We start from the raw sequence: 26,730 nt of genomic DNA, 5'->3' as shown, positions 1-26,730 counted from the left end.
CAACTGGGTCTTCCCAAATTGTCCCTGGAACAGCCTGCCCCGGCGATTCCATGATGCCACAAGCTCCCTAGAAACTAAGCACCCCGGGGTCAAGGGGCCTCACAGCTGGTACCCCAGCCTAGCCTGAGAAGGGCCTGGGGCCTGCCCTTCAAGTTCCACCAGCTTCCTAGGAAAACCCAAATGGCTGGTTTGACAAAAAAAAAAAAGAAGTCAAACTTGGCAGCTGTGTAGCTTGAGTCTAGGGGTGGCCCAAGAGAATGTGGGACCTTGGAGGTAAAAAGTGCTGGCGTGGCACCACCGCCCCTCCAGCCTCTTCCCCTCCACCTGCCCCGGGCCCCATGGGAGCTAGAAGAGGAGGTCATGGAGAACCATTCGGCTGAGGGGCTCACAGGGTGAGCATGAGACTGTCCTTTCAGGGCTTTCCAGAAAGGTGCCAAGGAACGCGGAGCCTGGCCCTGCTGACCCCCTGGTCCCTGGCCACACTCTCAAGCTGGGAAGGGAAAGCAGGGCACCTGCCCAGTGGACAGCACTTGCGACGTCACCGGTGGGTGGCCATTCTGAGGCACAGGGGCCTGGAAGAGCCCTGTCCCAATCTAAGGAGCCTGTCGGGTTCCAGCCTGGCTGGGCTGGTCCAGGTAGAGCCCCCCGGGGACAGGTGCAGGGGGCGGTTGTCAGCTAAGGGGGTGGGCGGGTAGGAGTGTCTCTGCAGCTTCTTATGACCCGATAGCAGGGCCAGGGCCAGACAAGACCTCACACTGAGTCAGGAACCCGCCCTGTTCCTCCCTGCTCCAAAAACCAGTGCCTCTGGGAGGAGGGGGACATCTCAGGGGCTGGGGCCCACCCCTAGGCCCCCTTGCCCCTCTCCTATCCATGCCCAAGGGGCCCGGGCAGGATCCGCCAAACTAGCTGAGGCCCCAGCACCCTAAGAAGCCCTCTTCCCCTACCCCGTGGGCCCTACGTTGAAAGTCTATTTTGAAAATTGTAAATGTTCCTTGCAGTAGATAGCAGAGCTAATTTATCACGTTTATTTCCCGTGAGCCCCCCTTTTATATTATATATCGAGAGTTTTTGTAATATAAAACAGGACACCCACACTGATGGTTTTGCACTGGTTTTTGTGACTGTTTCTTACAAAAAGAAAAAAGGAACAAAGAATAAATAGTGGCCGTGAAGAAAAGTGGTCTTGATTTGGGGGTGGGATGGGTGGGGGAAGGAGCTTGGCCAAGAGGTTACTGGGCTCTGGTGGCAAAGGGGACCCGGGGGAACTGGGAAGGGGCATTCTGGGTCTTCCCAAACCTTTAGGATTGCAGCTGGGCCCACTCCAGGCCTTCATCACCATCTCCCAACCAACAAGGACTCCTTAACAACACCCCCCCGCCCCGCCCCTGCCTGGGATGTTTAACCAGGCATCACGGAATTACATGAACACCGCCCGGTGCCACAGCCCAGGCAGCGCCATCGCCACGGGCCCTCCCTGTGCCCCAGCTGAGTGAACCGGCTTGGCCAGCGCAGCCCCAGCAGGCGCCCAACACAGCCCGCACTTCCCCTTCCCTGCTTGCCTGCGGAGGGCTCTGCCTGCCGCACCCAGCTGCTACCAGGACAGACCACCCATCACCTGTGTAGGGACCAGCCAGGCTTTAAAGGGCACAGGTCAGATGGAGGATGTGGCCTTGGTCATGGCAGACTTCCCCAAGTCAGTGGTGGGCTCCCAACCTGCCCAGGGCTCTCCCTGGGGACAGGCACAAACTTTAGTGGCGAGAGGGGTGCCAGGAAAGAGCAGGCCTGTCCTTAGTGTCGAGGTCCCCCTCTGCTTGGCCATGGCCACCAGCAGCGTAGCCTTAGGCCCCTGACCCACTGGGCCTCTCTCCTCAGCTGTGCTGGACACTGGGCATGTGGTTGCGGGGACGGCCGGGCACAGGGGAGGGCTGTGCGAGGTTCCCAGACACAGGCCTAGCTGGCAGTAGCCAGAGCTGGGCTGCACTGAAGGACCATCCACCTTGCCCCCAAACACACTCTTTTCCAACAGAGGGAGCCTGGGGCCTGGGCTGCTTCTCTCCACGCCTGTCCCCAGGACACAGGGCTACCATCCACGGTGACCACACTTGTCTCCTGGAGGGAAGGCGAGCATGGAGAGGGAGGAGGGGATACGGGGTTCACACAGGCCGCTGGGTCTGCAGGGGGTCTTCAGCTCCGAGGGAGCCAGGTGTCAGCCTTCTCCAGGGTGTCAGGGTTGGGGGGGAGGGGACATGAGAGGAGGTGGCCTCCTGAAATATTTATTTGCCCTGCTGGGTTTGAAGGGCACCCAGTCCTATCCCACCAGACCCTGGGAGCAGCATCCTGGGGAAGGGGCAAAGAGAGGTGAGGGGCTAAGCCAGGTGAGCATCAGACCCTGGCAGGCATGGCCAAGGGACAGAGAAACGCCACTACTTTCCTTTCTTCCTCATCTCCAAACCCCGCCCCTTTCAGGTGGCCTCCATCTGGGGTTCCCTGTGTGTCCGTGTCAGGGCCACTGGTAGCCTCTGATCCCAGGCTAGTTGGGGGAAGGGAGCTCCTAGGGGCCTCCAGGAGCTGGGGTGAAGGCAGAGCAGCCCCGAGCAAAGCCCCGGGAGAGGCCGTGGTGACCGGGACAAGGCTCTACTGCACATGGCCCACCTCACAGGAAGGCTGGAGGGCGAGTGCCAGCTCAGAGACAGCCACCTCTGCCCACCAGTCAGCCTGCGGCTGGGCTGCGGGGAGGGCAGGTGTGGGAGTTTGGAAGTGGAGAGGGGCCCCCACATGTGTGGAGGGCCCACAACAAGGAGTAGGGACACAAGGTCAAGTTCTTGGGTTTTCCAGGCATAGATAGAAGCCAAGTTCAGCTGCTTGGGCACTAGATTGGCTAGGGGGGAAGGGGAAGGACAAGGAGGCAGCCCATAGCCTCTCTCAAAAAAAAGAAGGGCCTCCGGGCAGAAGGGGCAGGGGCCTCGCCCCAGCCCTGATGCAGGCTCTTTCCATCAGTGTCTGTCCAGGGAACCCACAGGCCAAGAGGCCCCCAAAAAGGAGGCGTCACCATGTGGGGCAAAGAGCAGGGGTGCAGAGGCCCTGTGCCCCCCAAACCTGAAGGCCCAGATCACGGCACGCGGGGAGGGCCCAGGAGGAAGGGACAGTGGCCACTCCTGTCTACCTGGGCAGGGCAGAGACTGTCCTGCTTTCCATGAACCGAAGGGGAACCGAGGCCCAGGGCTGCCCTGCCCCGGGGCCTGGCCCAGCGGTCAGCTAGACTTTCTTGGGTTTTCGGCCAACTTGGTAATAGTAGTAAACGCTGATGGCAACAAAAAGGAGGCGGCTGGCCAGGAGCAGCAGAATCCCCAGGGACATGAGGCCCGTCTCGGCCAGCGTGGCAGTGACCACTGTGGGAGAAAGGCCAAGAAGGGACAGGGGTCAGTGCAGGGAGGCACCCTCACCCCGCCCCGGGACGGCCTGCTGACCCAGGAGCCCTGCGGTCCTGCCAGCCACCTGACCCCACAGACGCGTCTGTGCTGATACCCCCACATGGGGTGAGCGGGGGCGACACCGGCGTGCACTGTCACACCTGTGCTGGGGTTTGGGAGGCTGCAGGGGGCGGGGGGCTGTGGAAATGCCCGTGTGTGTTCAGAAGACGCAGGTGTCAGGTGTGCGAGCACAGGTGTGCAGACACAGGTTAACACAGCCACACGGGGCCCTCCCCTCAGACAGGTTCCCATCACTTCCTAGAAACCCGAGTGGCAGCAGCTGGAAGATGAGGGCCAAGCTGCCCTGCCCGCAGCCCACCTTCAGCCTCCCCTCACCGCCCACCTCAGGACTCACCCAAGAACTGGACCCCGAAGTAACAGGCTTCGGTGAGCAGAGTCCACCGGATGATAACCTTCTCAGCCGTGTACAGGGCGTTCCACATGATCAGGGAGATGCCTGGGTGGGGAAAAGAAGGGGTTGGGGCAGGAGAGCCTGACCCACCCACCCCTTTGGGGCAGGGGCGAGGGGCCTGGTCCTTGTCCCCTTGGCCCTACCTGGCAAGGGAGCCAGGACCCTGTGTATCGACATCTGCCCCCATGCATTTCCTCAACTTTAAACCCCCGTCCCTCCCCTGTCCCATTCCCTCCAGGCTCAACTCTGCTGTGTCAGCCGGTAAGTTCGTTCCCACTCATGCAATGTCCCACACACCGTGGGACACTGGGCAAGTCACATCTCCTTATCAGGACTGTCTTTTCACCTGTAAAACGGGAGACCTGAGCTCCAGGTACCCTACACCCCTTGGGCTCTGCTCCAGGGTGATGGGTTGATGGGAGTGAAGGAGTTCATGGGTCACCTGGTCCTACAATCACACTTGTTTTTCAAATGGACACCTGAGCCCATTGAGGAATCTTGCCGAGAAATTCCCGAGGGGCAGGTGGGCAGACCATATTTCCAGGGGAAGAACCACCTACTTGGCCTCGACCAGGCCAAGCTCACCCAGGCTCTTCTGGCTCTGAACACCAGATATGTACTCACTTTATTTCAACAAACCTAACCCCATAACCCTAGCTCCCCAGCTGTGTGGGTGAAGTGCCTGAACCTGCGCCAACCCCCACCACCCCCTCCCCGGAGGTACTGGAGCTGGCCCGTGCGAGCTGGCCCGTGCGGGCTGAGGGGCGTGCAAACAGCACAAGACTGGGGAGACTGTGTGTGTGAAGGCACGGAGACTTTCTGAAATGAGGATGGGCATCCCGAGCTGTGGCTGGGTGTGGGGGAGGCAGGTTTGGGAAGGCCGACTGGATCCACCCCCACACTGACCCTGAATGCCAGGGGGTAGAGCTAGGACTTTAATCTGAAGGCAATAGGGAGCCATAGAATGTTTTGGAGAAGAAGAGGAACACTGACTATACTGGGTTTTACAGCTGTTACTACTCGGCTTCCTAACAAGCCCGTTGTGCGTGACTCAGACTGAAGAGGAAACAGATGTGGTTCAAATGAGAGGCCCAAGGGTGAGAGGGGTTTTGCAGGCACGGTGTTGACCCTGCCTGCTGCTCCAGTCCGTGAGGCCCTGGGAGCAGGGCCTTGGCCTCATTCATCTCCACACCCCAGTGCCCATGTGGTACACTTCGCCCAGCAAGTGCTCAGTTAAGTGCTTGTCCCAGAGGGCAGCCCAGACACAGCCCCAATCCACTGGATGCATTCTACCAGTGGCCACAAGATGGCAGCATGCACCCAGGAGAGAGAGATAGCTGAAGGGGGTTATCTGGGGCTAGGAGCCCAGGCACAGAGGAAGGCTCCCCATGTTCCCCTCAACCCCAGTTGGTCCCCCAGCTGCCATCACCTCCCCCGGAGTCCTCCCCAGCAATACTCACTGAGGAGGGCACCCCCGTAGAGGCGTATGGGGGTCTTGCTGGTCACCTGGGCTCCATCAAAGACCGCGTCATAGAGCTGGTCAGGGAAGGCAAGGGCCTGGGGACAGCAGATGGGAGGCTTAGGGTGGGGCGTCACTGTGGAAACCCCCTGGACATCTTCCTTCCCCCAGGAACAGGGCCAGGGTCCCTGGGGCAACCCGGGGTCAGGACCTCGACTGCCCCTCGCCCTCCACGGCAGGACAGAAGGTGCAGGGGTTGCCAGGGGCAAGGACTCAGGACCATGGCCAGGGGATCCAGGATGGGCCAGGGCACAGGTGGGATGAGTGTCGGGAGCCAGGACGTGGAGGCGGCCAGCGAGCCTTGACAGATGGGGCCTCAGCATGACAGCCATGCCAGTGGGGAGAGGCAGTGGGGACCCCAGGGCAGGGGAGGAGCCCCTGGTAGAGGCCCGGGGTCCCTGGGGGTGGGGTGGGGGCTCACCATGATGGCAATGCCGGAGAAGAGCACAGCTGAAACAAACTGCCAGACCCTGGGGAGGCAGCAGTAGGAAGGTCACAGCGGGCCCCTCGCTGCCACTCCCAGACCCCAGGGGACCCTTCCCTCTCCAGCCAGGATGTCCAGGGAGGGCTGGTTTGGTGGGGGAGGGGGGCGGGAGGGCAGGGGGAATGAGATGGGTTGGAATCAAGGGCAAGACCAGAAGCAGGGCCTGAGGCACCCCCTCCCCAGACCCCGGCTCCCCACCAACACTCACACGTAATGCTCACCTCAGTCCCAAAGGCTCCCGAACAGCAAACTTGATTTCATTGCCCAAAACCTGGCTGATCTGTAGACACAAAAGGGTCACAGGCAATGAAGCTGAGGCAGCGCTCAGCATGTCCAGCCCACTTAACCCCGTAGACCCCTGACCCTTGGTTGGCGTGCTCCAATACCCACCTGGGTACCTCTGCTTAGCCAAACCGCCACCCAGGCTGGAGGGGTCACATGGAGGCTACCCCTCACTGCTTCCCTGACACCAGGGTTAAGGGAAGCTGAAAATAAGGTGGCAAGGATGGAAGCCCAGGGGTCTGCCAGATGTGGGCTGGCAGCCTGGCCCTGCCACTTCCTGGTGTGGCCTTCGGCAAGTCACCTAACCTCTCTGAGCATTGTCTAGGCTCAGATGAGTTTCCTCGTCTATAAATGGGTTGATAACTGTATCTGCATCTTCCAGGGCAAGCAAGATTAAATAACGCTTATAAAACAGAGTTACAACAGCAGGCACATAGTCAGCGCTCAGTTCATTCCAGCGATCCGTTTTCGCTTTTGTTTTTATTCCCGACATCTCCCTTAGTTTGTAGAAAACTGAGCTAAGTCCTGGGGCTCCTACAGCTATGTGGGTCTCAGCTACTCTTCCCCAAAATGGGGGGCCAGACCTGCCCCCCGACCTGCGCTCGGAGGCGGCCCCAGGTGCGGCCCACCTTGGAGCGGTGCACCTCCCCGTCGTCGTCCTCCCCACCCACGCCGAGGATCTTGCGGGTCTTCAGGCGGCTCACGAGGTCCGTCTGGCTGTGCTTCTTCATGAGAGGAGGGGGCTGCTTGGCCGCCATGCTGTCCTGGAGCTCGGCCTCCTCCTCGGAAGGGCTGTAGGGAGACACGGCATCAGGCCATGGGTCGTACCCAGCTTCCAGACCTCCAGGGGTGGCTGGCCCCTCCGCCTAGGGCAGCAGGTGGGTCACAGGACGAGGAATCAGAAGCCCAAGCTCAGTACCCAGCTCCCTAATCACCCCGCAGCAATGAAAAAGGGGCACATCACTGCCCTTTTCCGACCTCAGCTTCCTCATTTGTAACATATGTGGGTGCAGGCGCTCCTAAGGTCCCTCCAGCTCAGCCCGCCTGCCTGGCCTAAGTGGACATGGCCCACTCCAGATGACCGGGCTGGATGGATGGAGCCTTACAGACAGCCTGAAGGACAGGGCCCAGGACAAGCATTGGACCGAGACCACACCCAGAGGTTCCTGGGGGATGGAGTAAGCCGGGGCTTGAGGTCAGCAGGCAAACGAGGTTTTAAAGAATGAAGGGCAAGTTCAAGTCAGGGTTCCAGAGCCAGGGCGCCAGACTCTCCCCTGAGCTTCTGCCCAAATGATCCCTGTGGCCTTGCAAGCCCTCCTCCCCTCCCCACTCATATCCCCCCGACAACCCCCTTCAAACCCACCAGGACAGAAGGAAGGGGAAGGGGCTGGCCACAGGAGCCAGCCGAGCCAGAGGAAGGATGGCCAGGGGTGTGGGCAGAGCTTCAGACTGTCCAGATCTGTCCCCTCCCTGCCCTCGGCACCCACCTCCAGCCTCAACTCTCCACAGCCCCCAGCCCTGGCCACCCCCCAGCTCCAGGTCCAGGTCTCAAGCACCTACTGTGTGCCAGGCACGGTGACAGGCAATGGGGATGCAGAGAGGAGCTGAATGTCCGACCTCGCCTTCAGGCAGCACAAAACCTGTGCAGGAGAGACAGGAGCATAAACCACGATGAGGCAAGGGCTTCCTGAAGCTGGCCCTGGGGTGGCAGTAGGCTCCGCTAACCAGAGCCACTCTGCCCTGCAACACGGATGCTGTTTACACCCGTTTCTCAGATGAGGAAGCCGAGTTCAATGAGGCTCAACAGAGAGGGGTCGATAACAGCAGCGCCAGCAGTGGGTGCCCCATATTCCACCGTCTAGTTCCCACCACGGCCGCCCTCTGGGGAGGCAGGAAAACCACCCCATTTCCAGACAAGGCTCAGAGGTCACCCGTCCTTGGGCAGGAACCTCACCAGGCCTCCAACCCGTCTCAGTGCCCTGTGGCCCCAGGTGAGTCTCCCCTCTCTGGGGCTGCCACAGGCAAAACACAGAAATGTCCCCAGGTCACCTCCGGTCTTCCAGCCCCCCAGTGCCAGAAAGCAAAATGAAGCACCCAGAAAATAAACATCACAACAGAGAGTCACACTCTGGGGTGTTTGGATAATGAGGCTTTAGACTTACAGACACTAGGCAGGAAGCACACCAGCTCGAGTTTGAAAATGAAAAAAATGCAAAATCAGTACGGGAGGTCTCCAGTGGGTTCAAGTCCAGGCCCGCCGGCCGTCCTAAGCTCCGGAGCCCGGTCACTCATCTGTCAAATGGGGATGGCTATGCTTCCCCCTCCCCCACACCCCTGGGGGCATGGGAGGTGGCTGGTGGTGACCAGAAGGCAGCTAAGTGCCCAGCACCAGTGGACGGGGAGGTGGCCAGCCCCACTGTGACAGCCACTTTAACTGCTCCTCGGGGACCTAGGGGCTGTCATGACACCTCAGCCACTTGCCACCACCTTCCTATGCATCCTGCTAGAACCTGTAATCAGATTGGCACCTTCCCCCCCAACTGCCAGGTGGGCCCGAGAGCCACTGCACGGCAGTATTCCAGGGGACGGACAGACAGACCGGTGTCATTGTGCAGTCACCGGCTGAGGAACACTGGTTTGATTCCAGACTTTGACGGCTGTGAACGAAGATGCTACGAACATCCATATACAGGTTATTGTGCAGCTCCCAGCTTTCCTTTCTCCGAGGTAAATACCCAGGAGTGGGGCGATGCTGAGTTACAGGTAACTCCACGCTGCACTCTCGGAGGAAGTGCCAAGCTGTTCCACAGCGGCGGCCCACGTGCATTACCCCGCAGTGCACGGGCATGCCATGGTTCAGCGTCCTCCCCAGCACCAGGCACGGTCAGTCTTCCAACAGCCCCCCGGGCTTGTTAGCCCTCCGTCCTGGAGCCTCAGTTTTCCCCACCCATGAAATGGAGCTGCACTTCCCACCTCCTACAGATTTAGGGGTGAAGAGAAGCTCGGTCACAGCGCACAGGGCAGCGCTTGCCCATCTAAAAGAAGAAACCGCATTCGGTGAGGATGTGCTGTGAGCCAGGCACAGGCATTGGGGGGGCCCTGCCCTGAAGCAGCTCACAGCCTAAGTGGGGCGGGGGGCGGCAGGGGTGCTGATCTGTCAGCCATCGAACACAGCAAGTTGCTTCCCCTCTGAGCCCCAGCGTTTTCATCTGTGAAATGGAAACCCTTAACTTCTCCCCTAAGGCTGGGCGAGGGAGAAACAAAATAACAGACAGGAAGTGCGACGTAAAGCGCCAGCTAACTGCAGGCCTGGCGGTTAGGAACTTAACTGCTTAAGTCAGACCCGGAGTTTAAACCCTGGACCCACCACTTCTTAGCTGCGTGCCCGAGGGCAAGCCAGTCTCTCTGTGCCTCAGTCTCCCCATCTGTAGCAGGAAAATAAAAGGGCCTGCCTTAAAGGGGTGCTGTGAGAATACAGATACAGCTGTGAAGTGCATGGGGCAGTGTGCCTGGCCCCTGGAAACAGCTCCAGAAATGGGTACTTAGACACTCCACACCCTCCTCCGTGTCCCCCCGTGCAGCCGTGGCTCTGGGAAGGAAGCTGGGGCAAACCAGGAGAAGGGCCTGCCTCGCATTTCCTAATATCTCCGCCCCATTGGGCAAAGAGCCCGGCCCTCAGTCCCTAGCATAAAGCTGACCCTCAAGCCAGAGCCCACAAGGCCTGGGCTGTGTCAGTGACCCCTGCTCAAGGGGTCAGCTGCCTTCCTCTGCCCAATGACCTCTCAATGCCCAGCTCCCCTCTGCAGCACAGGCCCGAACCATAAATCGAAGGCTGTGCGGTGTGGCAGTGCCAGCCTGCTGGGGCTGGTACAGAAAGGGGCTCCATCTGGCGTTGGCATCGTTCACAGGAGGGACAAGCTTTATCTGCAGGCATTGCCATCAGATCCTGGGCTGGTGGGACCCACTGCACACCCCCCACCCCAAGCCCAGCCCCAGCACCAAGCTCCCCACCAACAAAGGGCCCTGAGGCCTCCTAGGGAGAATGAAATCTTGAACTTGATCTCGAGGAAGTGGATCCCTTGCACCTGCCTCTGCAATTAACTGCTGGAGCACCGAGTTCTGTTCCTCCTTCACCTGCAGGACTGGGCCCTGCCCCAGATGGCAGGCGGGCAGCTGCAAACACTCCTACACACCCTTTAGCCTGTAAACGTGCCCCGCTCCAAAGGCAACCCCCCCCACACACACCCCCCCCTCAGATCTGCCCTTGAGCTTTCCTCCCCTTCAAGGCCACTCTATGTGCTTCTTTCAGGCTTGGCCCCATTTTAACCTAAGAGAGGACAGAGCGTACCTCCCTCCACTCCTCTCCCTGCACTCTGGCTGGACACTGGCTTGGGGACAGCCAGACCTGGGTTCGAATCCGGTTCTGCTCTTCCACCAGCTGCAGGGCTTTAGGCAAGTCCCCAGCCTCAATTTCTGCTCCTGAGCAATGGGGGCCCCGAGAACGCCCACCCTGCAGAGGTACTGGAGGATGAGCAGGCGAGGGGGTGCCTTGCCTGCGGCAGGCCTGGCCCACGCCCCCTCTACACCTCCCTTTCTTCATTCATTCAGCCGTGCACAGTGGAAAAAGCCTGCCCGGCAGGGCTGTCACGCTTCCTTTCCCAGATCTAGATGCTGTCTGAAGGGCCCCAGGGCTTCCCCAGATGCCTCTTCCCCCAGCCCAGCTAGGAGAAAAGGTGAGGAGGAGGGCTGCCCCTCCACTTACACGCTCCCTTGCGGGGGCCCTGCTAAGCAAGGGGGGAGAATGTGGCGTGCAGCTGCCCCCCGGACTCGGGTTCATGACCCTCTGCATTCTGCCCCTGGCCAGCTTCTTTGACCTCGATTCTTGATAAAGCTGGCAAGTCACTGTCCTTTTAATAGTTGTTTCCACTTCTGAACAACCACCCAGCCAGGAATCCCTCCCTGCCCTACAACCCCTACCCCACCCCCATGTCCCTTGTTCTTCAAGTCTCTACAGGGCCCTTGTCTGGGGGTCTTCCCAGGGCATGGCTTCCTCCTATGACTCTCGGGCTTCAGGGCCGGTGGCCACTGCCATTTCCTGCCCACACTCCCAGTCCTGTTCCGGGCAGCTGGCCTCCTGGAGACCTAGTGACCTAGAGGCAGGGCTGGGACCATGCCCATCTAGGAGTCTCCCTGCTGGGCCCTGGCACACAGTAGGCACTTTGTAAGCACAGACAAATGAGACGGGCTAAGGGAAGCAGGTCTCACTACCCACCCAGAACACTCAGGAACACACTCAGTTCCATGTGGCGGGACCCAAGGGCGGGCTCTGCTTCAAACACACAGGGCAGAAAGCTGAGGCCCAGAGCGGACAGGAACTGACCGGGCCACACATGAGCACAGGAGGGCAGGAAAGCAGCTTTGCAGTCAGGCAGGGCTGGGTTTGAATTTGGACTCTGGCTCCTGGGCTGATGGGCAGGTGGCCTTGAGCAAGGGGTTCACGGGGTGCTAAAGACTCCAGGAGAGGGTGCAGACACTCTCGGCAGAGGGCCTGGTATATGGGGTCCTGGGACAAGGTGGGGTTAGAGGACTGGGTGAGAATTCAGGGTGAAACCTCACCCCCACTGCCTCAGAAAGCCCCGGCAGCACTAGAGGGGAGTGCCAAGGGGTGGGGTGTCAACAGGGCCTGCGACAGTTCCCCGTAGTGAACTCAATATCTGTGACATATTAATGAGTAGGGGAGGGGCTGGGAGGCCTCAGCTGCCTAAGGTCTCACTCCTTGCAGGCCATGTCCCATCCCCCCCATCCCTTCAAGTTCTGTGACATTTGAGGCCAGGAAAAAACGGCCTCAAAGAGCTCTCAATGGCAGCAAGACAGAGGGGCCAGAACAGGGCAGAGGCCACGCAAAGCCCTCCCCCTACCAAACTGAATCAGGCAGGAAGAGGGCTCGGCGGATGACAGAGTGGGGGGGGGGGGGCGGTGCATGTACTTAATGATTGGTACATGTGGGCTCCGAACCTCGGTGCTTATCTTAATTACGCTGTGACCTCAGGAAAGTTTCTTAACCTTTCCCAGCCTCTATTTCCTCCCCTACGAAACCACACACTACTTAGCTTCCTGGGCTGGGACGAGGCACACAGAAAAGGCAGCGAGGGCCCGGCACCCGACCTGAGCTGCGTGAAAGGCAGCCATCTGTGAGATCGCGGGGCGGATGCCCAGGCCCTGCCCCCGAAGCAGAGCAGCTGGGCTGGGGCATCCTTCTGCCCGTCCTGCAGGACCCCTCCCAACCCCTGGAGCCTCTCCAGGAAGCCTGGTTTCCATAGAAACAGATGGACTGCAGAGCTGTCCCTGTCGTGGAACCTGGCAGGGGGAGGAGGAAGGGGCTTGGGGCCCAGAACACCCGCCAGCTTCTGAGCCACCCCAGGATTCAAGGGGGAGTCACTGCTGCTGAGCGTCATAGCCAAGAACCACTTCCTTTCCAAACAAGACCCTCTGCTGGAGGAGCAGCACACCTGTCCCTCCCCACCTGGCAAGGACAGCCAGCCCCAGGGGCATCCGCCCTGGGGCTGGAGGAGGGGGACACGCACAACCAGACCAGGAATTCCCTGAAATCCCCACCACAACCCTATGGGATGCCCCCATTTTACAGATGAGGAGACTAAGGCCAAAATGTCACCTGAGGCAAGTGCCAGGGCTGAAATCCAAGCCACGTTAACTGCGCTGTGACTGGACACGCTGAACAGAGCTGGGGTGCACATGTGCGTGGGTGGAGGGACTGGCTGGTAAGCCTGACCTCCAAAAAGAACTAAACTCTGAGCTGTCTTCCCCAGCTGCCCTGAAAGTCCCGGCCAGCCTCCGCACCCCTCCCTGGGTCCAGCCTCCCTCGGGTTAGAGTTCTGTGACTCCAGCAGGGCCTGGGAAGGGCCGCAGGGAGACCCATTGTCCTGTTATCACATTCGTGCAAAATAGCTGGAAACGGGCCTGGGACAGGGCAGTGCCAGGGGGTGGGAGGCAGTGAGGGCCATTCAGGGCCCATCCTGGGGTCCCTTCCTGAGGCAGCCTACCACCCCCTCGGACAAGACAGGGTCTGGACCCCCAGCCCAGAACCCACTACCTGGGCCCTCAGGCAGTGAATCTTGGGGAAGAGGACCTGTGTGTTTTGCATCTCAGCTATGCATTACTAGCCCTGTGCTTTGGGCAGATGACCCTCTCCATTCCTGTATCACAAATGGGGGTGACAAGGCCTGACTTACGAGGTTGTGGGTGGGTCAGAGCTAAACCAGGAAGTTACAGGACACAGGGAGGCTGGATGGATGCAGCCACATGACTGACATCATCACAGTGGCCTCTGGGTGCAGGTTCAGGGGGGAGGCCTCAGGGCCACTGCCTAAGGGTGGCAGCCGAGGCCAGGCTGCCGTGCGGCAGGGCTTCCTTGCTGCGTGCCCCCGAAGAGCGTAAACATTCTAGAGGCTGGGCCGGCCTTAGTCAGCCTGGTCTCTCAAGGCGCCGGTGAGCCAATGTCGGGCGGGGCTGCATCGTCCATCTCCGTCACTCCCACCCCCACCGTGGGCTCAGTGTCCACACTGCTGCAAAGGGCGAGGATGGCAGCACGGAACTGGCAGGGAGAGGAGGGGCACGATGCAGATCCTGTGGCAGCCATGAGCCCTGTTCCCGCGACAAAGCTCCGTAGTCAGGTAAGGGACTCCACGCCCCACTTGCACGGACCTCCAGGAACACGGGAGCTGGCTGCTGACGTGCATTCCAACCGAAGCTGGAAGGCTGGCGGGGGAGCCCTGAGTCACCAGGCTGAGAGACAAGTCAGCTGAGGCCACCAGCAGGTTCTGCCACAGGGCCGGACTCTGGGACTCAGTTTCCTCACCCTCCTGGTCGCCACATTCGTGGTGTGGCTCCCAAACCCCTCTGTCCCCTAGCCACACTCCAGCTGCCCGGCCCCAGGTCCCGCCACCTCTCTCGCTGTCTCCACCTCTTCATCAGTTCTTTCTTTTGAAGCGCCTAATTTCCAGAAAAGCAGAGGAAAGCCCAAACTTCCATCACAACAAATATCTCCAAAGCCTCAGAGACAAAAAATAAACACCGTGTGCTGTGCTGGAGAGTGGGGAGGGCAGTGTGGAGGGCCAGAGGGGACGTCCCTGGGGCCTCAGCCAGGGGTCTGAAGCTGCTGCTGTATACAAGGGGGCCTGCAGCCACCTGCCACCATGCAGGAGTCACTGAGAGGGTTTTCCTTGACCCTACTGTCACTCACAAAGGGCGGATCGCATGGAGAATTCCTGTCCTTTTCAGGCCAGGAATGGGCCAGTCTCCCCCTTGGCCCAAAGGCCACGTCAGGGGGCCCTCAAAGGCTGTTGGTGCTTCCAGATCCCATGGGACCATGGTCATCGGGACAGCCTGGCTTCCAGATCCCATGCGGCCAGAGCTCTTGTGAGAAGGCAGTGGACACATCTTCTCTCCCCCCCCCCACCCCTGCAGCTACTCAGGAACTCAGGAAGGGAGGGGGGATTTTCCTTGAAGGGACGCCACACCATTTTGAGACAACTTTTTCTGAGGCAAACGCCTTCTGGTGGGTTGGGGGAGGCAGGCAGGAGGGTTCCTATACTTTCCCCAGGACACTGATGGGTCAGAACCACAGTCCGGGACTGACCGTCGCCCCCAGGGTTTGGGGCTCCGGCCTAGCGGTTAAAGGAGGACGTCACAACTAAAACGCCTGCGCTTACCACTTCCAAGCTGCATGGCCCTGGGCCAGTGCCACCTCCTCTCTGAGCCTCCGTTTTTTCATCTGTCAAATGGTTGTAATGACACCTGCCTCCCCCAATGGAAAGATGCACAAAAAACACCTAGAAAAGTACCCGTTTCATAGTGAACGCTCCGTAACCATGTCTCTGTTGTTATTTTCAGACTAGGAGGCTCAATTCTCTGCTCCGGTTTCCCATGTGACCACACCAGCTCCAGAACAGGTACTCCCCCAGGGGCGGGGTAGTTAAAGGGGGTGGCCATGAGAAAGAAATGGCAAGGAAGAGAACTAGGGTCACTCTGGGTCAGCAGGAAGATGCTGCCCTGGGCGCACTGACCTAAGGTGGACAGGGACTGGCAACCGGCCGCAGAGATGTGGAGCCCCGAAGGGTGCTAGCCTGGCTGGCTCCTCTCTGTGTCCCTGGCCCTTGGGCAGGCCTGCCCCGGGAGGGGCACAACCAGTGCTGTGAATGAATGTTTGAGATGCAGGGTGAAAGGAAGTATTGTGGGCCCAGAGTCAGGACATCAAGCACCGCGCCTCGCCCCCGGACTGCATGTCCTGGAGTGATTTATATGCGGCTTCTGGCGTCACTTCCCTCATCTGTGAAATGGGGAGGTTCCAGCCTTCCCTCCCATCTCCTCCCCGCTGCCCCACTGCACCCCAGCCAGGCCTCCCATCTCCTCCTCACTCCACCCCAGCCACCCTGGCTCCAAACCAACGCTCCAGCACAGCAGACACAAGCCAGCCTCAGGGTCTTGGCACAGGCTGCTCTCGGCAGGACCTTCACTTCCCAAAGATATCCCCACAGCTCACTCCCTCAAAGCCTTATCTCAATAGTCACGTGCTCAGGGAGGCCTCCCTGACCACCCTACTTAAAATGGCAATCCCACTCCTTGCCTTAACACTCAACTCTGCCCCCTCACCTCCCAATACTCTATATAATGTGCTTATTGATTTCATCGGGTATTTGCCCCTCCCCCCTAAGTGTCAGCGCCATGAGGACAAGAATCTTTGTACTGTTTCCAGCTGTCTCCCAGTGTGTGGCACTGTGCTCAAACCATTTTTGGTATACAACTCCCATTTTGTTCAATGAGTGGAAGCATAGACATGTGTGGAATATAACTGCACTCCCTCTCCCACATCCACACCCCCCAGAGGGGCAGACTGCTTCTCCTGCAGAGGATGTGGGGGTAGCTATCATAAGATCTTGGGGGAGGGGAGGCAGCAGAACGTGGGCTTGGAGGAGCTGGAAGGGGCCCGGGAGCAGAGCCCAGCAGAGAACACCCTGGAGCAATGGACCCCAGCAGGTGCTGACAGCCAGATCTGGGCGAAGGGCTTTGGGCCTCAGCTCTCTGCTCCAAATTTGGAAGGACTGATTATGCTGACAGCATGTGGTCTGAAAAGGAGAAGCCAGGGCAGCTGGCTTCCAGGATGCTGGGGGCGGAGGGTACCTCAGGGACCAGACCGCCCATCTTTCAGATGGGATCACAGAGGCCTGGAGAATACGCAGTACCTTATTTCCTAACAACTCAACAAGGAAAAGCTTTCCTCCTCCCGGTCTGAGCGTGGAGCTTCGGCTAAGGAGCCAACAGTGCCCCCTCCTGTCTCTCCAACAGCGGCTCCGCCCCCAGAGTCCCTGGGATTGAAGGCTGCAGGATGAGAGGGTTTCGGCCCTCTATCCACAGGCCACCAGGGGCGGAGGTCCAAGGGGCCGCACGGTGGGGGTGCGCATCCCTGCAGCCCTGGGGCCTTCATCCCGCTGGATGGCCCCACCAGGAAAAGTTTGAGGGAATCAACCAGGAAGTGAGGAGCGGCGAGGCGGGCGGCCTTGGCTTTGGAGAAACCTGGAGATTTTCGGCCTCCGCCCCGCTCCTGCTCCCGCCCCCAGGGCTCCCGCTGAGAAATCCGCTCGCCGGGGGCCGCAAGGAGGCGGCGGGAGCCCGGCTCTGGTTGGGGGCGTGGAGAGTGGAGTGAGGGGACGCCAAGCGAGCGCCAAACCCCGCGGGGTGCGCCGGGGATGGGCGCGGCGTTCTGGAGGTTCCTCTACAGAACCCCAGCGTGGGTGTGAGTATTTTGCCAACGGCCGGAGACCCAGCCCACCCTGCGCCAAGCCAATAGCCCCACACTGCCCCCTTCCTGCAGAGCGCGCGACTTAGGGGAGAGTGGGAGCATCGGTCTCCACCTGTGTTCTACCCCGTCCCCAATAACTGGGGCTTAATAGGGGTTCCGTTTCTGCCAGCTCACCCCTACCCCCAGGCTCGAGACGGGGGTCTTTCCAGGCTTGCTCCTCCTCCCCTCCAATGTGTTCTTTATCTCCCAGCCTCAGCCACTCACCCACTTTTCTAAGACTCCAAGCGGGGAGCTCCGTGCTGTTGGGCGCCCCCAGGTCCTCTGGCCCAGTGCTCCCGCCCCAAGGACCCCTGAACCAGAAGGTTGCGCCAGACTTGTGGGCAGCGGGAACTCTGCCACCTCCTTCCGCGGCCCTGCGGGGGTGAAGAGGAAAGGACAGGCACTCGCAAGTTTTTGCCGCGCACTCTCAGGACTAGGGAACAATGGCGGGGGTAGGGATCGGGAGCACGGATGGAGGGGGAGGGGACCGAGAGCTGAGCGCCGGGTCAGAGCAGACCCCAGAGAGAGAAAAACTGCTTTTCGTTCCCTTTCTCTCTTGCTCGGATGCAGAGAGCGCGAGCCCAGGAGGGGGAGGCCGAGGGCGAAATAAACAGCCCAAGAGAGAGAAGACGGCGGAGGGACAAAGCCGGGGAGAGGGAAACCAAGTCAGAGGGGAAAGCAGCGAGCCGAGAGCGCAAAGGAGAAGAGGAACAGAAGGGCTGCGGAATGGCGCCTTGGAGAGCCCAGAAGGGGATCCCTCGGGCCCCCGCTGAATCCGCTGGTGCCAAAGCGTCCTGGGGCGCCCCGCTCGCGTGCAAGAGGTCCCCAGCGCTCCCTGCGGCCGCTGGAGCACAGCTCGGCTGCGCTGCGCTGAGCTGGAACCGGCTGGGTGGCGGCGGGAGGGGAAAGTGAGAGGCTCCGAAGCGGTGGTGGGGAGCAGAACTTACGTTCCTAGCGCATGCTGGCGCCGGCTGCGCGGAGCTGGCGTGCACGGGGACCTCGGGCGCTCACATCACGCCTACCGCGCCAGGCAGGGCAGGGCCGGGCTGGACTGTGCGCGGCACCCTGCGCGGCCGGGGTTTGCCCGAGTCTGGCGGCCCGAGCTGGTCCCTCCTCTCGGTGCCGCGCTGAAGCCAATGGCGCGCCGTCCCCTCCCACACACCGGGCTGCCTCGCCCCCAGGGTGGCCGCCGGGGCGGGCGGGAGAGAGGGGTTGTTGGGGACTGGGCTCCGGGCTCCCCAGCTGAGGCTTTCGTGAAAACCGCCGGCGGGGGGCGCACTCACGCCCTGAGCGAGGAGGCGCTTGGGAATCAAAATCGAGGGCGCTTGCCACCCAGTATGACTTTCTTGGCAAGTTTTGCAGACTGTGCCTTTTTTGTGAGACTATCAACACCCCCATAAGTTGGCAAACCACACTCTCTTAAATACCCTTGGGGTATTTCCTGGAGCCTAGGCCAGTAGCTAAAATAGAAGGGACTGCTTGGCTGGTAGATACTCAAGTGTGTAGTAACACAGTTACAATGGCCGCTGTCTGCTGAGAGCCGGTCAGTGCTAGGCACCCGTGCTCAAGGAGTTTCAATATTATTAACTCATTAGATTCCCACAACCAACCTATGAGGTCAGGGTGGTCAACCCATTGTACAGATGGCTGTCATTAATGTTTGATTTCATTTAACCTTCTGGCTTCCTACCTAGGCCCACCCTTCTCTCCCCCTGCTCTATGGGACTTTGCCAAATAATATGACACCACACGCGCACCTTCATCCCCCACCTGGCCTCAGCGATGCCGCCGTTAATTGCACTGTTGTGGACTAAGATCTTATCTGGAGCTCCTCATCTGTGGGGGGGGGGGGGTTTGCACAGTTGTCAAACTGTGGGGGTGGGGAGGGGGTAAGAATGGGGTCTGAGGGTCCTCAAGGCTCTTGGGAGCCTTCAAGCCTGAAGAATCAGGTTCCCGCCTCCCAGATTCTGGACTCATTTCAACCCCCTGTGACCAGTCATGGGCGCGATCCCACTCCCAACACCCCTCGTCCTCCTCAGAAAACACCTGCATCTCTTCCTCTTGTCTGATGGTCACAAATGGGGGTGGGAGGTGGAGGGAAGAGGAAGGCCTGGAGCCGCTCCTTGTCACAAGGCAAGTAGAGGGGGCCGAGAGGTGAGTGGTGCCCCGGGCATCTAGCTGGGTGGACATTTTGACTCCAGGTCTGAGTTCTGTCTGCACTAGTTCCTTGAAGATGAATCAGGCAGGCTCTGGAGCCAGACTGCTAGGTTCGAATCCAGGCCCAGCCTTTTGGTGACTGTGTGGCCTAAGGACACACACAGATAGCACCAGATGACACAGCTCACAGTATCAGACCAAGGGCTTGAGGGCTTCTACTCCGGCAGAAGGAAGACTACTTATTGCCACACCCCCACCCCAGCATCCACTTTCCCTAAAAGCATCCATTAGAAGCTCTTGTTCTCTTCCTTCCTAAAGTGATCCACGTCTAGTTCGGGAACATTCCTTAGACTGCCGGCCAGTCTGCCCATAACTTTTCTGAGTTGTTTCATCTTTACATTGAGCGTTAAAAAGTACACCTCACTGGGCTATTGTGTGGATTCAAACTGAGAGTCATAAAGCACCCCCCAAATCTACGCGAGAACAAGTTCTCGGGCATGGCGGAGGTGTGCTGTCATCAGTATTCATGATGCCGGAGAAGGGGCATGAACAGAGAGGGTGTGAGAAGCGGGTTAGGACCCTGGCTCTGCTCCGAACTAGCAATGTGACCCTCCCCTGCACCTGCAACGTAAAATATAAAACACCTGCCTCTCAGAGCTTGGGAGAGTCAAGTGAGGCCCATTAGATGGAAAAGGTTTGTACGCTGGAAGGCCAGTTCCTGTTATGATTATTGTTATTGTGATTCTCCTGACTGCGAAATGTTTCCCTCAAAGAGGGCAGAGAAGGGGGATGGAGCAGAAAGGCCAGCTGGGGGAGGGTCGCTTCCCTCCAGTCTCCACAAGAGCAGGGAGCAGGGGCGGCCACAGCTTTGTGCCAGGTGTGAGTGAGTGTGCCTGAGTGTCTGTGTGTGCCCGTGCAGGTGGGTGCTGGAAGATGGCACCGGCACAAGGAATGCCAGTGTCTGCAGCCAGAAATTACTTGTGGATTGTGAGTGCCCCCCAAGAAGAATACAAATGCTATTGCACTTCTAAGATGCTGGCAGCGGGCCTAGATTTTGGCCCCTGGGAGATGGAGGAAAGAGGCTGGGCGTGGTCTTAGGGCCAGGGTCTGCGGATAGGTCTCAACAGTGGTCCCCTTCGTGGGGATGATGGGCACATACAGGAAGAGGATGTTGCCAGAGGCCCTTGGGGTTGGAGCTGATGGACCTGGGTTCATATCCTAGTTATAGGCCATGGGCCGCTGCTTTCGTTTCTCAGAGCCTCGGTTCCCTGGTGTGTAAAATGGGGATATTAGGAGAGCCTAACTCCTAGAGCTCTTTGGGAGTTTAACTGAATGGATGCATGCAAATCAAGTAACAGGCACATAGTGAATTATTGTTGCTGATGTTATTAACAGGCAGCCCAGAAGGAGGGAGGGAGAGGGCCTCAGGAGGCACTCATGTTTTGTAAACTGTAAAAGGTGGCTGTGGGTTGTCAGGCCAGGGTGGTTGAAGAGGCCACAAGGAGCAGCATTTTGGTCCAGGACAAAAGGGCCACTGTCCCAGAGAGTGAAACAGAGAGGCTGGGCTTTCATCACTCCTGCCAGTTCCCCTCACTTCCTCTAGAGCTTCCTTCCCTGGGAGCCCGCGTGGTCATACCTCTGGGGCTTTCCTCTCCACCTGGTGATCCCAGGCTGAGCAAAGCTTTGGGGACCAGGAGAAGCAGCTGGGAGCTCAGGAACTCCGCGGCAGGCCTCCTTCCCTCCACCCCATCCCCTCCCCCCCCCAGGCTACTTTCCCTCCTGTGAGCTGTTCCTGCTGCTACTCCAGGACCTTGGAATGTCAAGCAGCTCCTCACCTAAGGCAGAGACATGGGGAGGGGGGGAGGGCACGTGAGGTTCAGCCTTTCCCAGAGGAAGGATGTGACAGCTCTAGAGCCAGAGGACCACAGTGAGCTTTGTTCTGCACCCAGCAGGGCCAAGGTCAAGGGAGCAGGTAAGAGCAGGACTTGGGAGTTAGACCACCCAGGGTTCAGGGTCAAAGTGCTAGTCCTCCCTCACTAGCTCTCTGACGTTAGGCAAGTTTCTCAGCCTCTCAGAGCCTCAGTTTCTTCATCTGTCAAATGGAAAGAAGGAAATTGGGTACTGTGAAGATGAAGTGAGACTCTGCATGGAAGTCCTGAGCTCAGGGCCTGGCTCACAGTAAGGGCTCAATAAATGTTCATTGACTCAATGAATGAACATGCAGAAACCGTAGTGGGTGGGGGTCGAGGGGGTGCATGTGGCTATCTGCAGGAAAGCCATCCTCCACCAGCTGGGGGTGGGGGGCATGTCTGAGGACCTTGTCACCTAGGCCCAGGACAGCCATGGCTCTGCTAGCATGAAAGGAGCAGCTTCCAAAACTCAGACAGGCTGGAGCGTGGATTGTTTCTTGTGGGCACAGTTGACGCTTCCGCGGGCCAAACAAGGGCCTCGGGCTGGGTGCTAGATTCAAAACAACCAGCGTCACCTGTGCCAACACATTCTAATTCATAAAACCACTTCGGAGGAGTGGTTCTCAAAGTGTGCTACAGGACGCGTGTTAGAAACGCAAAATCTCAGTCCCACTTCAGACCACGGGATCAGAAGCTCCGGAGGGAGGGAGGAAGGAGCTGGAGCAGCATTTGCATTTCCCGAAGCCCTCCAGGAGATTCTGATGGGAGCTAAAGTCTGAGGACCCTTGCTTTAGAGTTTGTGAAGCCGATTCCTAGTTGTAAACGGACACGTAGGTATTACTCAGCCCATCCTACAGTTAAGAGTAATGAGGTCGCTGTGCCCGACAGCATCACAGAGGTGGAAGCGGTGGGTCCACGGCCCACAGCTCTTGGTTCTGGGGTACTTTCGTTTGCGAGCTCAAGACCAGGCCGCTGACTCAGGTGGGGAAGGGGAGCGCTCTGAGCTGAGGCCTTGGGGTGGGGGGGGCTGCCTCCCACCCTGGAGAGGGGGCTTGCGTGTTTGTTTATTATTCCCTCAGATGTGCCCCAACCCTAATCTGCATAAGTAAAGCCCAGCCTGGCACGTTTGAGTGATCGGTTTATTAATACTTGCGGGCCGCTGCTGAGGCGGATTGCAATAACAAAGGCGGCTCCGCCACCGCTCACCGAGGCATCATTATGTAATTGCTCCGAGGAGGAGCGGAGAGCCCGGGCGCCAGAAGTCCTGAGCGCACTCAGCCGCGCGCTCCTGGCAGGCTCGGGAGGCGGGGAGGCTGCACTTCGTGGGGCCCGGGCTCCGAGCGCGGCGGCGGCGGGTGGAAGGAGCCCCTGCCCAGGAATCCTCACCTTCAGAACCCCGCGCTCTCCTCCCACGCCCAGAAGCAAAGAGGCCCAGTGAGGGCTTCCGCTCCCCCACTCCCTACCTCCCCTCCTTGCCCCACCCTCACTCTGATTTGGGGGAGAGTGAGAGAAAAAAAAACACTTTGGGCAACTTCCGGGGGGAGGGGGGCAAGAAAAGTGACTTGTGAATCTGAGGCCCAGAAAGGGCTGGGGTCGGAGGCTAAGAATTCCAGTCCCTCCACAGCCCATGTTTTTTACATCATACTCCCCAAGGGTCTTCATAACCACCTTGGATCAGTCGTGCCCCATTGGGGTCGGGGTGACGGGGTGGAAAGTACTGTGTGCAGCTCTGCATTCGGGGCGCAGGCAGCACTGCTGCTGGGACGCTGGTGTCCACTGAGCAGATGGTGTCCACTGAGCAGATTGTGTCAAGGACGTGGCCATGGCTGTTTGGGTGGGGGGTGGGGGGTGTCAGCACACCGGGCCCCATCCCCACACTGTGCCCCATGCCCAGACTCAGAGGCTCCTGTGCCTGGGGTTCCTGGCCTTTGCCCAGGTGGGCCCTGGATGGGGAATGCCCTTCTCCTAGCCACCAAGCAGTCTCATCTCTGAGAAGTCTTCCCAGCATTCCCTCCCCCCACCCCCCGCACACACACACCAGGAAGCCTTCAAGTCTGTCTCCTCCAGCTTCGGGAGCACCTGGTGACAGCACCTGCCACACTGCATTAGGTGAGCTATTGTCGTCTGCCTCCGTGAGGCCATGTGCTCCGTGTGTGACTCCTCTTCATGGAGCTGCCCTGCCCCTTAGCATAGGGTCTGGCACACAGTAGGCCTCTTCCAGCACTGGGTAAAATTGAGGTGAAGGCTGGCACACTCGGACAGATTTAAGGCTTGGTGACAGCCTTCAGAGCCTGGCTTCAGAACTCCACAGTCCTGCCAGTGGCTCTGCCAACTCCTAGCTCTGTGGCCGTGGCCATTTTTGTAGCCTCCTGGGCCTCTGTTTCCCCATTGTTAAGCAGGGACGATGGCAAACCCAGTCTCTTGCTGCTCTTTACTGAGCACTAACTATACGCTGCACCCAGCAGGCCAGCCCTGCAAAGGTAGATGCTGTTATTATCTCTATTTTGTAGATAAGTCACTCTCCTAAATCACCAGAAGATAAGGGACAGAGCCTGGATTCAAGCCCCGATCTCTCTGTCTTCCGCGTCTCCAATCTCCCTTTCCCAGCATCATTCTGAGGACCAGACCGCGAGCAGTCCAGGACCACCATACAGTGCGTGCTCAGTGCTGCCTGTGCCCTCCACCGTAAGGCTCCCAGGGCAGCTCTCCGTTTGCCTTTCAGACTTTCCCCCACCCCTACAACCCCAGGGCGTTCTGGGAGCCCTTCTGTGGAGGTGGGGCTGAAGGAGGGGGCTGCAGGAAGTGTTCTGGTTCCTGAGTATAATTGTTTCGTATCCTGATACCAAGGGAAGGGCATAGTGTGCATTTGCCAATGCAAGCATGTGGAGCTGCAGCTCCCTGCAAGTTGCCAATTGTTAAAATGTGTTTTCAGCCCAAAGCAGTAAACAGAAGCCCACTCTGCCTGGCTGCTCCCACAGTCCTGGAGTCGGGAAGGATGCTGACCCCAGCCAGGCCCACGGAAAGAGTAGGTGTCAGCAGGACGGAGTGCCGAGGCAGGGAGACAGTTGCTGTGAGTCTCCCCCCGGGCTCTGAGAACTTCCGAGGACTCTTCACCTCTCTCAGCCTCAGTTACACAGCTGAAAACAGGCCCATAACCAGTGCCCTGTGCACTTTACAGGGGAGAAAGGTGCTTTGTGAGGGCGACTGCTGTGGCTGTTGTGATCGACAGCAGAGTCCTGAGAGCGCCCAACCCTGTCTTGTCCCTTCTCTGCCTCTTCAACTCAGCGGCCTCCGTCTACCCTACATGCGCCTCGCCCTGACCCAAGCCACTCTCCTCTCTCCCCAGGGCTGCTGCCTTCCCTCCTAACTGGTCCCCAGGCTCTTAACTTTGCTTCCTCCAGGTACCTCTCCACACAGCAGTCCAAGGGAGCTTTGAAAAAGCTGATCAGAGATTATGAAACATACCTTCCCCTGTTGCTTAGAATTAAATCCAGAAGAAAAAGCCACCATAGCCAGCATGGGCCTGCCTTCTCCGGTCCCTTCCCCTCCATCCCTTTGGTCCAGCCACACCATATCTACCGTCCTAGTTCTATCCACTGAACTTGTTCCCGCCTCGGGCCCTTAGCACATGCTGTTCCCTCTCCCTGGAATGCTCTTCCCCTCAGGCCTTCACTGCCTCTCTCTCAGCGCTGGTGTCAGCTGAAAGGTCACCTTGGAGAGCCTTCCCAGACCACACACAGTCACATTGGACCCTGTCACTCACCAGCTTCACCGTGCCTCCCTGCCTTACAGCATGTCAGCATCTAAGATTTCCTTTAAATTAAAACCATTTTTTCATTTATTGATTTTAGAGAGAAAGGAAGGGGTGGGGGAGAGAGAGAAAGAAACATCGCTCCACTTATTTATGCATTTATTGATTGTTTCCTCTGTGCCCACTGACCGGGGTTTGAACCCACAGCCTTGGTGTATCGGGACGATGCGCCAAGCAACGAAGCTAGCCAGCCAGGGCCTCTTTTCAATTTTTAAATTTAGCTTGTTTATTTTATCTGCTTCTTCTGGAATATACCCTTTTTCAGAATACAAACTTCATTTGTCTCACTTACCTTCATTTGTGTCACCAGCACCTTCCTCTATTCCTATTACATAAACTATGTGTGAGAAAGAGAGAGAAAATGAGAAAAAGAACAAATACTACTAATAATAAGTGGCCATGGAGAGCAGAGCCTGGGCCCTACTGGGTCACAGAAGGGCCTGGCCTGTGTGGCAGTGGCAGCAGCCCAGGGGGAAAGGCCAGCACAGCTCTCCCACATCACTTGGCAAGGCTTCTACATTGTTCCGGCTAAAACGAGCGAAGGAAGGGATGCCTGCTTACATACACACCTGCGTACACACGGGAAATGAGTGGCGAGTGGACCCCACTGCTGCATCAGAGGAGCTTGCGATCCAGTGGAGGAGAAGACATCTGAGCAGACACTACCCCCAGCGGCACTCCTGTGCACCCCTCTGTCCTGAGTCTGGCCCTGTCCTGCGTGCCGTGTCCTCTGCTGGGACTTTCTTCCCCCACCATGCCACAGTCTTCAGCCGCCAACACTTGCCCATGCTTCTCTGATCTCAGCTCATTCACTCGGGGAACCTTTCCAAACCCCCCACCTGTACTCCTTGCACCCTAAACCAGGGTTGGACCCCACAGACCTCTGAGCGACCCCAGTAGCTCAGTGGTGGATTTGACAGCTGGGTTCTGAGTGCTCAGGGCTGGCTGAGAACCACTTCCAGGCAGACCTGGGCCAGTTCCTTGCTGTATCTTTGTGCCCAGCACAGTGGCAGCACCTGGTAGGTGTCGGAAAAGTGCGGGAAAAGTGTGGGGGTGGGAGGAGACTCAGAGCAGAAGTAGCCTCAGACGCCCCCTCCTACATGCTCACAGCTCCCTAGCCCAGGCATTAATCCCTGAGGCCCAAGAACCCTGGTAAGAGCCTCCCGTGGGTACATCTACCCTCTGAACTACCCCCACTCACCTGCTGTCGCCTCTGTCCTCACTCCTAGTTTCCCAGCCCCCAGCCCCCACCAAGCTCCAGCGCAGCCTGGGAGAGAGCGAGAAACCCCAGCCACCCTGGCCTTTCCTTGCCCAGCCCTCCCACCGCTCGTCTTTCTTTCTTTCCCGTCTGCTTTGTTCATACTCAGTCCCCTCCCCCAGCCTGGTGAATGCAAACTGAAAAGAAAAGGGGAAAAAAAAAGGCCCACACAGCAGAGTCAATGGTGAAAAATCACCAGTTTAAGGGGTAATCACTGCTGTAACGATTGCGGAAGCCCTGAGTCACTGCAGAAGATCAGGCTGGGGCTCTGGGGCTTCCAGGCTCCCTGAGTCGCGTCTCAGGGGTTGTTTCATGCCCAGGACCTCAGCGTCTCCACCTCTAAAGTGGGGAGATAATACCAGCCCAAGGGAGTCACAAAGTGTCACCGAAACCTCATGATTCCCCCTGGGGCTGCAATCAGAGCTTCCTGGGACCTGTTTTTCCAGCAGGGGGGGGCCATTGGGAGGAATGGAGGGGAGTGGGGGTGGGGGCTTCCCCAGAGGGGTTCATAGCTTTCGTGGCTTGGGAAAGGCTCCCTAGAAGCCTTAATTCAGCAGGGAAGGGTGAATGGG

At 58.7% G+C, this 26,730-nt stretch overlaps 1 protein-coding gene across 3 annotated transcripts; it reads right to left on the bottom strand.

Annotated features, from left to right (window-relative positions):
- Positions 1 to 1,095: 1,095 nt before the first annotated feature.
- Positions 1,096 to 18,222, bottom strand: TP53I11 (tumor protein p53 inducible protein 11). Of its 3 annotated transcripts, none has more exons than XM_053924591.2 (9): positions 17,970 to 18,222; positions 17,248 to 17,396; positions 7,724 to 7,807; positions 6,797 to 6,959; positions 6,107 to 6,165; positions 5,823 to 5,871; positions 5,343 to 5,439; positions 3,826 to 3,927; positions 1,096 to 3,389 (listed from the first exon to the last, which is right to left on the bottom strand). In XM_053924591.2, exons 4-9 carry the CDS (start codon positions 6,923 to 6,925, stop codon positions 3,256 to 3,258), a joined length of 570 nt encoding a protein of 189 aa, XP_053780566.1. In that variant the 5' UTR covers positions 6,926 to 6,959; positions 7,724 to 7,807; positions 17,248 to 17,396; positions 17,970 to 18,222; the 3' UTR covers positions 1,096 to 3,255. The 3 variants fall into 3 exon arrangements, with proteins under 3 accessions (XP_053780566.1, XP_053780565.1, XP_053780567.1); XM_053924590.2 differs by having other exon boundaries at positions 7,728 to 7,807; positions 17,970 to 18,215; XM_053924592.2 differs by lacking the exon at positions 17,248 to 17,396 and having other exon boundaries at positions 7,728 to 7,807; positions 17,970 to 18,215.
- Positions 18,223 to 26,730: the final 8,508 nt, after the last annotated feature.

The sequence above is a fragment of the Desmodus rotundus genome, chromosome 5 (genome assembly GCF_022682495.2).
Source record: "Desmodus rotundus isolate HL8 chromosome 5, HLdesRot8A.1, whole genome shotgun sequence".
In the NCBI taxonomy this organism is placed as follows: domain Eukaryota; kingdom Metazoa; phylum Chordata; class Mammalia; order Chiroptera; family Phyllostomidae; genus Desmodus; species Desmodus rotundus.
This window is presented reverse-complemented; position numbering and strand designations above follow the sequence as displayed.